The following is a 13,273-nucleotide window of genomic DNA, read 5'->3' as shown; positions in this document are numbered from 1 at the left end:
ACTTCATCGACAGCTCTCTTTAGCTTCATCAAGTCATCAATCATCTTCACCAAAATGATGATTATATACCTGAATCATCCAATTCCATTAACACAACTTCAATAAACATGAATGGTTGAAAAATCTACATACTCTTGCATACCATGTCAAGAAGGCTAGAAAGATAAGAAATTATGAAATTTGCAAGTGCATGTACAATGAATTTTTTTTTTTATTTATACATTGTATTCACAATATGTGTACTTTGAAAGTTTGGTTTCATCAAACAGCCATTAATATAAGATAGAGCAAAAGCATCAGCAACCATGAGAAGAAAAAATCAAAAAGTAATGTCAATTACAAACTAGTCTATGTTTACGTACAATAGGTTTACCAGTCACCACAGCGGGTGAATAGCCATGAAATTTCGATCTATGCCATTGTCTGTTTCAACACACGACAATCAAAAATGAGTTTAAAATTTCAGCAAACATTAGAAAGAATACACATGGAAAGTACTCAACAGCATTAGTTATTAACCTAAACAACCATTAACATCTTCTAATGTTGCCTTCTTTATAGAAGCAATCAATTCAGGTAAACTTGAATACTGGATCACATCATCTCCAACCTTGATAACAAAAATGTTAGCTATTTGTTATCTCTTGATCTTCAATTTTCACTTCTCTATTAACACAATGTTCCAAGTAAAAATGTAAAACCATTATAAGTCTAAAAACAAGCATGTCAATATTATTGCAATAAACCTCACGTACACAGCAGGACATATAAAAAATCATAGAGTTGATATTACTGCAATAATCCTTTATTTTGGCAGGTGCATGGCAAGGCTATAAAACTGAGTGATCATAGAGTTGTATGGGATCTATCAGTATGTTCCCCTCTTATCAATTAGTGGGTGAATGGACCTGATCCAACTTGAAGTCCATCAGGAAGGTGGGTCGTTCGTTGTATGGTGGACTTTTACAATCTAATCCATTTGCTTGGTTTGGGTTTTTTAAGCCTAAACACTAGATTCTTTGCCTTCATGCACCAATGGAAATCTCTTTGGTTGTTGGGCTGTGGATATTTGCAAAGAAAACTATCAAAAAATTAAAAATCAGCAGAAAGCCCAAAAAATTTACGAACCAAAAAAGTCTAGAAAACTATTTGTTGAATTCAATTGGGAAGAGGAATTTAGGTTTTGTGGTCAATTTCTAAGCGGTCTTTGGGCAACTCTCAATACTATTTGGGTTGAGTCTAGCAAGCTTTTTGACAACCAAACTCATTACACATGACCAACAAACAGAAAGGGAAAAAATAAATTAGCCACTTGGCTCTATTACACATGACCAAGTGTTAAAGTTACAAATAATATTTCTAACTGTTTTTCCAATAGCCCATACAATATGCCAATACCAAGGATATATTTGTCTAACACTACTCAATAATAATATACACTCTCAACGCCACCATCCTCCATTTTTCAATAGATTAAATATGGAATCCCTTACTCATGCAAATACAATGATGCAAAGCCAAAAAAAATTATCTAGATACCACATTTTATAATAAGCCCTGAAAAATAAAATGTGAATGTTGATTTAGTTACCATGACTCCCTCAGCATCTTGCTCTCTGGCAAGGTTTTGAAGAAACCAGGTGGCACTTCCATTGTCGGCAACTTCAAGTTTCAGATCTAAAAGTTCAAATATCAGACTCTCATCACGCGCAGGGTCCGCAAAAACCTCCTTCAAACAAGCAATGAATTATTACAACATGAAGTCAGTCAACAATTGAGATCCAAAAAGAGTGATAATGAAACTGAAATAGACAGAGCATCATGTGACGGAAACAAATTGGACAACTATTAAAAGAAAAATGCATCAATAACCTGATGATCAGGGACTTGTCGAATGTTGCTCACATCCTACAAGTCCAACAAAAGTTCATCAGTCAATGGCCTTGTCTAGTGTTCAAATATTGATGAACCCTTAAATATGTATACATAGATATAAGAACTAACCTGAAATCGAAGAGGGAATGTGCTGGCTATTGCGCCACCAAACAAGGGGCACTCGGCATGGTAATCTTTTGCCATTTTTAGCAATGTTTAGACCCAATAGCGCACTTTTCCCAACTAGAATAAAAAAAACACCCATCAAAACCAATTACACATTTGTGCACTCAAGACATTTACGAAAGTCATACTTGTTTTGTGTTGCACAAAATCAGACAAATCGAAACGTTAATTTCTAAAATTTTGGTGAATTGAAAGTACTTACTTGTGAAGTGTAGAAAGCGGAGCAAATAGTGGGGGCAAAGAAGAAATCAAAGTTCTCAATTTTACTTTATTTTTAACTGTCAGATTTTAATTAGGAACCAACAAACATTTCAATTAGGCACAACGTCAAGTTGAGACATTGTCACGCCCTTAAAATAAACCCATTATATACATATATCATTGACATGAAATATTTAAAGAAAACAATTTATTAATTCATTCATCAGAGTATTACTAAAATATAAGCATTACATGTAACATCAAATTAAATGCCCTACGGGCTAACATCTTTCCAAGTCAACACTTGGACGCAAAAAAATATGAGTTCTAACCCAAACACAAGTGAAGCCCTTGGCTTGAATGTTTACATGTACTAACAAATAAAACAATTAACTAAAGATAGTCTTCGAAATCCAAAGCCAAATCCTTCCAAGCTAAGTCCTTGGAGGTAACTTATCACCTGAACCTGAAAATGATGTTCCCATAAAGGGTGAGCCACAACCCAGTAGAAAAATACTAAACCAAATATAAGTGTTGAATAAAGCCATAGCATTCAATAGATGGTTAACCAAGATAATCAATTATAACTTAATACCGTTTCATGACACTAATGTCTATGACATGTTTTAATTCCCATTATTATCAATATGGCTCAGAACCTGGCCAAACTTACAACAATGAACTATATATCATATTCACATTACTTTCAATATCACATTACTTCCAATGCCAACAACACATATGAGACTCAGGCTCATATCAAAACACTTCATACTTCCCGTTTGATACACATTGTAGTGCTGTATCAACAACATGTAAAAACACTTCAATATAATAAGCACACATAATAGTGATGCTAATGGAGTCCATCCCCTATCTCCTCCCAAACAAAATCCGGTTTAGAGGTCCATCCCCTATCTTCCCCTAAACCGTGGAGTACATCCCCTATCTCCTCCCAAACAATATGCATATGCAATGCTCAATCAATATATGTATTTTCTGTATTAATTCAATAGTCTGAATTTATGACTTAAACAAAGTGATTAGTTTCAATTTTCCCTAATCCACATGCAATGTCTACAACAAACACGACTATCCTCCACCGATAGCCCAAAACAGTTATTTCTAGACTGGAAATAAATATGTCAACAATTCAATAGGCGAGTGATTTAAATTATTCAACTACACCATTGAATCAATGAATTCCTCAATTCCATGAATTTAACCAAATGCCCCAATTTCCTTAAATTAATTATACAAATTAATTTATTAATACAACTAGGGTTTTCCCAAAATTACCAAAGTACTCCCAACATATCAAAATACCAAAACTTAGAACAAAACTTATAAGATGGAGTAGGAAATCCCTACCTCGAAGAAAATACCCGAATGGAGAAGACAGAGATGAAGACCGAAATTCCAAAGTGCTCCAAACCACCCAACGTTCAGATTAAATGGAAGCCCTCGACTCACTCTACCTTTTTAATAAAGGATCCGGGGTAGAAACACACTCTAAATAGATCAAACCTAAGAGAGAAGGTGAGTAGAGAGAGAGAGAAGTCGGTTCTAGGGTTTTAGAATCAAAAGGGAGATGAAAAATGATCCAGAAAGTCGGATCTCGGATTTTTATAACAGTCGCCCCACTCGAGCGTGTAAACCTCCGCTCGAGCGCCACTCACAGACTCCCGCTCGAGCGGCCAAGCTCCCGCTCGAGCGGCGAATGCACACTCCCAGAAGTTTTTGCAGACAGGTCCCCGCTCGAGCTCCCAACTCCCCGCTCGAGCGTCACTCACAACCTCCCGCTCGAGCGTCCAACACTACACAGGACATACTGGATGGGTGTAAACCCCGCTCGAGCGCCCAAACCCCCGCTCGAGCGGACAAGCCAAAATCTGGGCAACTAGACTTGGTTCCTAAGCTCAACCAACCTGCTCCAAATCTTCCAAACACAACCCAAGACTCAATATAAGGATTAAAGGATGTAAACAAGGCACATACAACAACCAACTCCACAGAACCTAAGTCCAGGTACTACAGTTAAAGAAAAAGGGAAACCGGGATCGCTATAGACATGTCAAGTGGAATTCACGTGTAAGCTTTGTGTTTTGATTAGTATAGATGTTTGTTGGTATATTTGTTAGTATCCAAGGCTGGCTCTAAGTTCTTGGGGGCCTTAGGTGAGTTGTCTTAAACTGGACCCTTTATTCATAATCACAAAAACAAAAACAAAAACCAAAAAAACCTTTGTGGGTAAAATGAAAAGTACCTACAATTTTTTTTTTCATTAACATGATTTCATTATCAACTGAATCTGAGCTCTCTTTGTTTCTTGCCACTAAAAAAATTACCAAGAACTCCCACTTAAGATTGAATTAATTTTTTTTCTTTTTTTCATATCATGAACTATACTTTCTAGGAAACATGATTCTATATAATCAACCCAAATTGAATATAAATTTAACCCATAGATATTATCTGAAATTTAATAGGAATTCAACCCAAAATCCAAACTATATAAACACACATATGTAGTGAGACCATCGAATAAAGAGAAGAACAGAGAAAAAGTAAGAGAAAAACATTGAAAAATTCTTAGCTGCCTATTTGTGGAACAAACAATAAAATCTATTTGAATCAAATACAACTGTAGATCAAAACTATTGAAGCCGAATTTATCAAAAAAAAAAAAAAAACTATTGAAGCCGAATACCTGAGAACTGAAAAATATAAAACAACCATACCTGAGAGAAACATAACCCTAGATCAGATCCAAATCATCCAAACCAAGCTCGAGCCATCGTTTATGGAAGAGATGAGAACCTAGATCGTTGATGAAAATCGAAACCCAAGCAAGAGTTTATTTAAATGGAACACAGATCCAGATCATTACTGTGTAGTGATGAAAATCTTTGAATCTTGAGTTCACACATAGTAAGTCTAGGTCAAACTCAATGAATAACAAGCCCTATAATGAAAATCAAAACCCTAATCAAATGTAAATATAATAATTTTCAATAATAAATTTGAACATATATGAAAACTAGTAAATAAATACAAGATCACTACCATGAAAGCTCTGTATCTCAAGTGAACTCAGCAACTCCAAATCACGAGCGATTGGATACCTGAATCCATGAAAAACGAAGACCTAGATCGATAAAGATTAAGGGAAATCGAAAAATCTCAAAGGGAAATCGATTAATGGCACAGTTGCACTTCCTCAAATCAGAAAATGAGATCCAAAACTCAAATAAAATCTTGTCTCCCAATTTAATTAATTTATTATAGCATAGAAATGTAGACATAAAAATTCGCAGGTCGGGCGCTAATACTAATTTGTTCCAATTTAAAAAGAGTTGGGACTTTAATATTAACAAACATCAACAACACACTTTAATTGAAACGCTAAAAAAGAGGATGTGTAAGAATTTCACCATCATTCAAAGTTCCAAAAATAGGAGTTGGTAAAAAGTTTAAAAAGCAAAAGGATTAGTGAAAGCCCAAAAAGATGAGAATTTCTCTTACAAATACCAAATTTCCAAAAAATAAAAAATCAAATATACAAAAAAATCCCAACCTTCCAAAAACCTAAATCCAACGCATCTTCCCAGATCATAAACTTATCTAAAATACCATGAAATCAAACCTGAACTTAATTAAAATAAAAATAAATAGAAAAAAAAACAAAAACAACTATCAGCTGAATTAAGAGCTAAAGAAAACAGATTGAAGACCCAGAAGCAAGAACAACCCATTTCACCAAAAACAAAAACTAAAACAAGAATCAATCAAAATGAAATCAAATCAGTGAGATTCAAATACCTTAAAGGTGAGAGCTTTGTTTCAATGATTCGAATTCCTCAGGTGTTTGTCTGGAGATGGAGAGAGCTCTTCAGAGGAATTCTTCAGATTTTCAGTATGGTAAGTGCAGTCTAAGGAAGTTGGTTTTTATAGTGACGACTATGTAACATGACACAATCCAACAAATACAAACATGATAAAAGTTTATTTTACAGTAAGAGTTCCATCATCATTTTTATTTTTTTGGTGTTTGGCTAAAAATTAAAAGGTAAAATAAAAATAACAAAAGTTTTTCATTGACACATGTTATCAAACATTTAACATGCAAGGAAAATGGTACAATAAGAATCGCAATATCAACAAGTTATTCCAACAAAAAAAATCCATAAAAAAATTTATGTCAGTAGGATAAGAATCAATCAACGAACTACTCATCAGGAAATACTACCCTCAACTACAAATCGGTCATCATCAATAAACTAGTCACCAGCACCAATTTTAGAAACTGTTTTGACATTTTCTATAAGGAAAATGTGATAGAGTGACAAAGATAATGAGATTCAATCAAAAACTAGAGAGAAAGGTCCAAATCTCATAGAGCAATTTAGAGAATACATGAAATTCGATCGGAGAGATTGAGAGAGTATATTTGATATTACCATACTAGCAGATCAGAGAGATAGAGAGAGCAGATCTGATCGGATAGAGAACATATCTGAGAATAAGATCTACATCTTTACATCGTTGAGCTTGCTTCTACTCATTGTTGCTAACGATCCAGATCCAACGCTGCTCGTTTATCCTGTATGTGATCAGAGACATTAATACGACACTCATAACCCTAGATAAATCGATTTGGAAAGAGAAAATACAAAACATAAGAAAAGAAACTAGAAATCAACTATAAATCGTTAGTTTCAGCCATGAAAGTTTACAGATCTTATGTGAATGTAGCAAATCCATATCAGAAAACTCTAACCTTGAGCCCTAGATCGACTTAGATAAGAGGGATTCGAACGATATTACAGAGATACACTCAAATCAAGTACAGAACAAGAATTTCCAGATCATACAACCAAAGAATCCATGGAGATCGAAGATCCAAGGCCCTGATTTCTCTCTTTGCCCCTCTCTCTCTCTCTCTCTCTCTCACAAAAGTCACGTGTCTGTTCTCTTCTTTTGATCAGAAACCTGCCTTTTCAATCCCAAATAAACGTTATTTCACAACTTTCTATTAACAGTGCACAAAACGAGATAAAATAATTAAATTGGCTGAGAAGGTAAAAAATCATAAAAAATTTCACAACGTTTTTAAAAAACGCCAGGAAAAAAAATGTGGTAATAGCCTATTTTTCTTGTAGTGTCTGAAGACGCTTATGAGACATGCAGTTAACAAGCACGATGAGCACATTTCAGCAGCCAATGAAAAGTCCATTCAAAGCCCTCCGGCACTGGACCATTTCTACACGTTGTACAGCAAGTTTAAGCAGCACGCGAATAGCGCTAAATCAATGGGGTAAGTATATATACTACAGGAAAAAGCACATTTGGTGACTAAATTTCTCGACTAAAAAAAATTTGGTCGTTGAAAGTATAGTGTTTGACGACTAAAAAAGTATTAGTAGCCAAAAGTAAAGATTTTTGACAACTAAAAAAATTTAGTAGCCAAAAGTATAGTAATTGGCGACTAAAAATCTGTTTGGTCGCCGATATATGGCTTTTACCGACTAAAAAAATTTTAGTAGTAAAAAGTTTGGCCCTTTGGCGACTAAAAAAAATTAGTAGCCAAAAGTGAGGCATTCGGCGACTAAATTGATGTTTGGTCGCCAAAAGTGAGACTTTTACCGACTAAAAAAATTTTGGTAACCAAAAGTTAGGCCCTTTGGCAACTAAAAAAAATTTAGTAGCCAAAAATGAGGCCTTTACCGACTAAAAAATTTTTAGTAACTAAAAGTGAGGGTTTTTGGCGACTAAAAATAATTTAGTAGCCAAAAGTGAGACATTCGGCGACTAAAAAGAAGTTTAGTCGCCAAAAGTAGTAATTTTAGCACAGGAATTTTATTTTTAACGACTAAAAAATTATTAGTAGCCAAAAGCATAGAATTGGCAACTAAAATTATGTTTAGTTGCCAAAAGTGGCCTCTTTTTTTTTCTAATAAATAATTTATTTTTACATAAATTATGTTCAATAAAAAATAATTATCTTTATATATATACTTTTATATTAATACGGGTCTATGTACTATATAAATAATATATGTTGCATATATAATCATATGGTGTTATGGAGGCGTAGTTGAAAGAGGGTGTTGTATAAGGTTTATAGTGTGGGAGATTGATGTGGTTCAAATCTCCACAAGAGCATAGTGTAATTTTTTTTTTTTTCACGAAATCACTTTTGGCGACTAAAAGGTTTGGTCTCCGATTCCTTGAGTATTGGCCACAAAAACATTGGTCGGTAAATGTATAATTTCAAAAAAATATAATTGACTATTGGCTACCAATAATTTAGTAGCCAAACATTGGCCCTTTGCCGACCAACTAAAATTTTGTAGCTAAAAGGTAGGTTTTGCCGACTAAATAAAATAGTAGCCAAATGTTTCACTTTCAGCGACCAAACACGTGTTTAGTCGCTAAAGCATTCGCCAACAAGGTTTAGGCGACTAAGTTGGCGACAAAAAATTTTAGTCGCTAATTGGTTTTGGCGACTAATATTTTGGTTGGCGAAACTGTTATTTCTTGTAGTGATAATATTATCTATTATACTTTATTTTCATTCGTTTAGTGATTTATTATTTTTTATTAAATAATTATTATTATTTTTTTTTACAGGAATTATGCAATCTTTCTTTATTGGGCTCCCTTATTTTTCAATTGGAAAGATAGGGTAAGGTGGTTCAATATTGTAGAAAAATTCTCAAAGCAGAATTTTCAATATTTTAAAGCCACCTTAATATTTGATGGAAATAAGGTAGCACAACCAAAGAAAGTAGGGCAAAAGAGAAAGAGGAAGCCCGAATTGAATAAAGGATATTCCATGCCTAAAATGGCAGGTTGGGATGCTAAGGTAGAAGTGTTAGATAAGAAAGACCCTGTTAGACATCTTTTTGAGCATGGGATATGTCAGAGCTACCGTGAATCGGGAGGTATCTATTGGATTTGCAGAAATGTTTTGCACCATTATGGTGAACATGTAAGACCATAGTATTTTATATTTTAGTTTTTATTTATATATTAATTTTTATTATTTAGGTAGGTTGTTAATTTCTTTTAATAGATTTTTTGAAATAATTCTTTTAATAGGTTAAATCAAGTGAAAAGGACGCCGATCAAATGGCCATGGAGGATTTTCTACGGTTATTCCCAGAAGCTATACCATGTATATTGGATAGGCTAATACAAGCCTTTCCTCCCTCAAATTCAAATTTTCAGTGAGTGTTACTAATGTTGTATGTGCATAAATACACTATTGATTTTTATTTTCATTTATTTAAAATTATTATTATTGTTATTTTGTTTTGTAGGAAAGATTTGGCAACTTACCTGAAAGAGGCATTTACAGTAGTTTGAAGCAATGTAAGTTTCAAAGCTTTGTTTCGAGTAATATATTTATTTTTATGTGTTTTTGTTAATAAGTGCATTTGTTAAGAATTTATTTATTAACTTATTACCCTACTATTATAAAGATTGAGAGAAGTCAAAGTGTCATAGCATCTCTTAGTGAAAATAACATGACATGAAAGTAAGTAATGATCATTAAACAGGTTATCTGTATCAACTTCATGTTATATAAGTTTGACCCGTTTAATATTTATGTTATCGGGTTATGTTATTTGTTTTTATTTGTATTAAAAAATAATAAATCCTAACCAGCTAATTTCATATACGATTCAAATCATGATATTGTGTTGTGGCGAAAATTTTCACCATTATGTGGTAAGTAGATGGCCATATTTTGTAGCTAAAGGTAAGCTCAATGATAAGTAGTGAGATATTATATGCTACGTGAAATTATTTTCAATTTTAAGTGAACAACAAAGTCTTTTTATTTTTATTTTTTTAATTATTAAAGGTGGGAAGCAGTTTTATTTTAATATCTAAGAAAATTTCATTTTTTATTTGATTTTAATCATTACCAATTAATAATTAATTTTTTTTCATATTCACGTCTACCGGTTAAAAATGATTTTTTTTAAAATTATAATATACAAAATTTATTTTTTTCTAGATAAAAAAAATGTCCGTTATAATTGTTTTCAAAAATCTCATTTTATATATGAAAAAAATAATATTTTAATTATTCATAAAAGTACTATACAATTAATCCTTCTTTAAACGGTAGTACTACATGCACCAATTAGTGTACTAACTAGTTATAAATATTAATATCATAATTAATATTGGTACACTAGTTAGTACACTAATTGGTACATATAGCATTATTTTTCTTTAAAACTGGGGGTTAAAACTGGGGTTATAGTTGTCCCATTAGTAAACTAATTGTAAATATTTAAAAGTACCGCTTGGTTGCCATTTATGATTAACTATTTTCTATAAAAGCATAGTAAAAGTTAGTAGTTAATGCATTCTTAATAAGTGTCTTTAGGACAGTTATTAACGAAATCCATTTTTTATTTGTATCGGTACTTGTTAAAGTTTTTCGCTTTTGAGATTGTTCAAATACTTCTTAGTATAATGTTGATTTGTTTTGTCATTAGGTTTTGTCCTTGGTGAGAGGTGCATTGGACAGGGTGGCCTTGAGAGTCAGGATTTTGGTGATGATCACAACTTCATGATATATTTTCCTTAGCTATTTTTTATTTTGGGTTTCTCATGTTGAACAAGTTACATATTTGGATTTTTTCTTACAAATGTTATTGACTCTCTCACCGTTTTTGATTAAATACTTGCAAGTGATATGCAATATTTAGAAATTGTTCTTCATGATAGGCAAAAATTGATTATGTTGTCCTTCTAAGGAAAAATTTAGACTTCAACACATTTATGATATTAGTGCCATTCTTATACTCCACAGGATGATCTTTCATTTATATTTGAATATTACCACTCTAAAATATTTATATAAGTAAAATAAATTTTCTTTTTTTGTGTAATCATTTTTTGTTTTTTTCTCAGCTACTTTTCAGTAGAGTATTATGTTAGCACAATAAAAACTGTACTTTCTGTGGGAGTATATATGTGGTATTTATTTATTGTCTTAAATTTTTTAATGTAGTGTTTTTATGGTAACTTATTTATCTATAAAGTACCGTTCTTCTATCATGATTTTTTTTAATAATATTTCACTAATCGTCAAAGTTATAAAATATAAATTTATGTAAAATTAAAAAAATTACATTTATCTTATCTTAATTTATTTCTCTCAAATTAATTCTCGCTTGCCAATTTATTTTCACATTAAATAATTTTTTTATGTCAAGAATATAATATAAAATAGCACTGTTGTAATGAGTGCTTTTTACTGCATTATATTGTTTTAATATTATATCTAAATTGTATAATGTTAGAGTTGCTCGTATAAAGTTAAATACATTGCTCATAAAGTCTAAAATCCAAGAACATTTACCCTCAATTTCAAGTCCACTGTTATAACAATTGTTAGAGCTTGAAAACCCAGCGTGTTTGAATCAAAAAAAGAAAACCCAGCATGTTATATCTACATTTTGAACACAGAGTAATTCCCCACATTTAAGGTGACCTCCTCCCACAGCCCAACAGCATCGCCCAACCCAATTACACTTGGACTACATGCAGCTACAGTCCAATATCCAGCTCTCATCTCATCCTTCAATTGCTTCTTTTCCCATCCACAATATCGGTCATTCTATTTGAACCTAAAAAAATCTCGGTGTGCTTAACTCAAATTTAAAAATTTTAATTTTTATTATATTTTAATATAATTTTACTAATATAAACAACATATTAAATTTTAAGATAATATATATATATATATATATATATATATATTCATGGCACACCCTAATTAATTATACGTATTCTATCTATTCAAATATCTGTATCTTCTTCTTTTAACTTTAATTATTTTCTCATTTTCTTCTTTTTCACTCGAAAATTTCAATCTGTCCCATCAAAACTCACCATTATTATAAATATTATTATATAGATATTTTATTTGTCTTTTTGATGATCGTCATGTTGTGGATTCAGACTGAAAATACGTAAATAATAAAAAAAAATGGCATTTTGAGCAATTGCAACAAAATTGCTCCCTTCGGGAAGTGTAAAGATAAATAAATAAAACATATTTCAAACACCAAAAAAAAAAAAAAAAACTTAGATGATGCATAGATATTGGATGGCAAAATGCCAATATAAGGAGCAAATCTATCCCAAATTCACTTTTTCGAGGAAAACTGATCAAGAAAGAGGGCTAACGAACACACACACACATAACCAAATTCACTATGGATGACGGTGGATGGTGGACCACGATGGACGATGGTCGGTCAATGCGAACATGAAATTCAAGCTTCAAACTCGAAGCTTCAAACTCGATGAATGCGAAGGCGAAGGCGAAGTTCATCCTCACCTTCTCCTTCCACATCCTCCTTCGCCGTTCTCCTTTCTATGTATGTAAGTGAACAAAAAAAAAGTTTTTTAAAAGGATTTTCAAAAGTAATTTTTAGATTTTTTAATTTGTTTTATTTGGATGTACTTTCAAAGGATAATTTGGGAGAAAAAAAGGTATATTGAGAATAAATTGTAATTCTAAATAATTTACTAAGGTGTACTGAAAAATTAGTCTCACTTAATCATTTTTTTGGATATAAATAGAGTTCTCCCCCACAATACCCATCAAAGAATGTGAACTCCCCAACCCTAACCACATCCCTCTTCACCATCTCAATAGCACACCTCACACTCTCTTTGGTCCCATAGTACAACCCTTTCATCACTTACTCAAACACCCCACTCCTCTCAACCGCATCACCGTTGCTGTCTTTAGGATTCACTAAAAACAACCCTTCCTTAGAAAATGTTTTTTGATAATTTTATTGTGAAAAACAATAAACATAAGCAATTTTGGATAGGACAAAGAAAACCCTTACAAAAAAGGAAAAATTACTCATAAATCCCATTTGGGGAAGGAAAAAGATCTAGACGCCCTTTTCCCCCCCACTCCCTTGACCCCCCCTCTCTCTGATTAGTCAGATTTTTATTTATTTAT

General features: G+C 32.4%; 1 protein-coding gene across 1 annotated transcript; it reads right to left on the bottom strand.

Annotated features, from left to right (window-relative positions):
• Window positions 1–1,338: 1,338 nt before the first annotated feature.
• LOC114300510 (uncharacterized) lies at window positions 1,339–2,119 on the bottom strand. Its single transcript, XM_028245374.2, has 3 exons — window positions 2,005–2,119; window positions 1,873–1,908; window positions 1,339–1,729 (listed from the first exon to the last, which is right to left on the bottom strand). Exons 1-3 carry the CDS (start codon window positions 2,077–2,079, stop codon window positions 1,532–1,534), a joined length of 309 nt encoding a protein of 102 aa, XP_028101175.2. The 5' UTR covers window positions 2,080–2,119; the 3' UTR covers window positions 1,339–1,531.
• Window positions 2,120–13,273: the final 11,154 nt, after the last annotated feature.

The sequence above is a fragment of the Camellia sinensis genome, chromosome 1 (genome assembly GCF_055761805.1).
Source record: "Camellia sinensis isolate YWXY chromosome 1, ASM5576180v1, whole genome shotgun sequence".
Lineage (NCBI taxonomy): Eukaryota > Viridiplantae > Streptophyta > Magnoliopsida > Ericales > Theaceae > Camellia > Camellia sinensis.
The sequence above is the reverse complement of the archived record's forward strand: the minus strand, read 5'-3'. Positions and strand labels throughout refer to the sequence as shown.

Coding starts and splice junctions, on each gene's coding strand:
- LOC114300510 (XM_028245374.2), bottom strand. CDS start 2,079: ATGGCAAAAGATTACCATGCCGAGTGCCCCTTGTTTGGTGGCGCAATA. Junction 1,909..2,004: donor CATTCCCTCTTCGATTTCAG/GTTAGTTCTTAT, acceptor TTGGACTTGTAG/GATGTGAGCAACATTCGACA. Junction 1,730..1,872: donor GACAAGTCCCTGATCATCAG/GTTATTGATGCA, acceptor GCTTGTTTGAAG/GAGGTTTTTGCGGACCCTGC.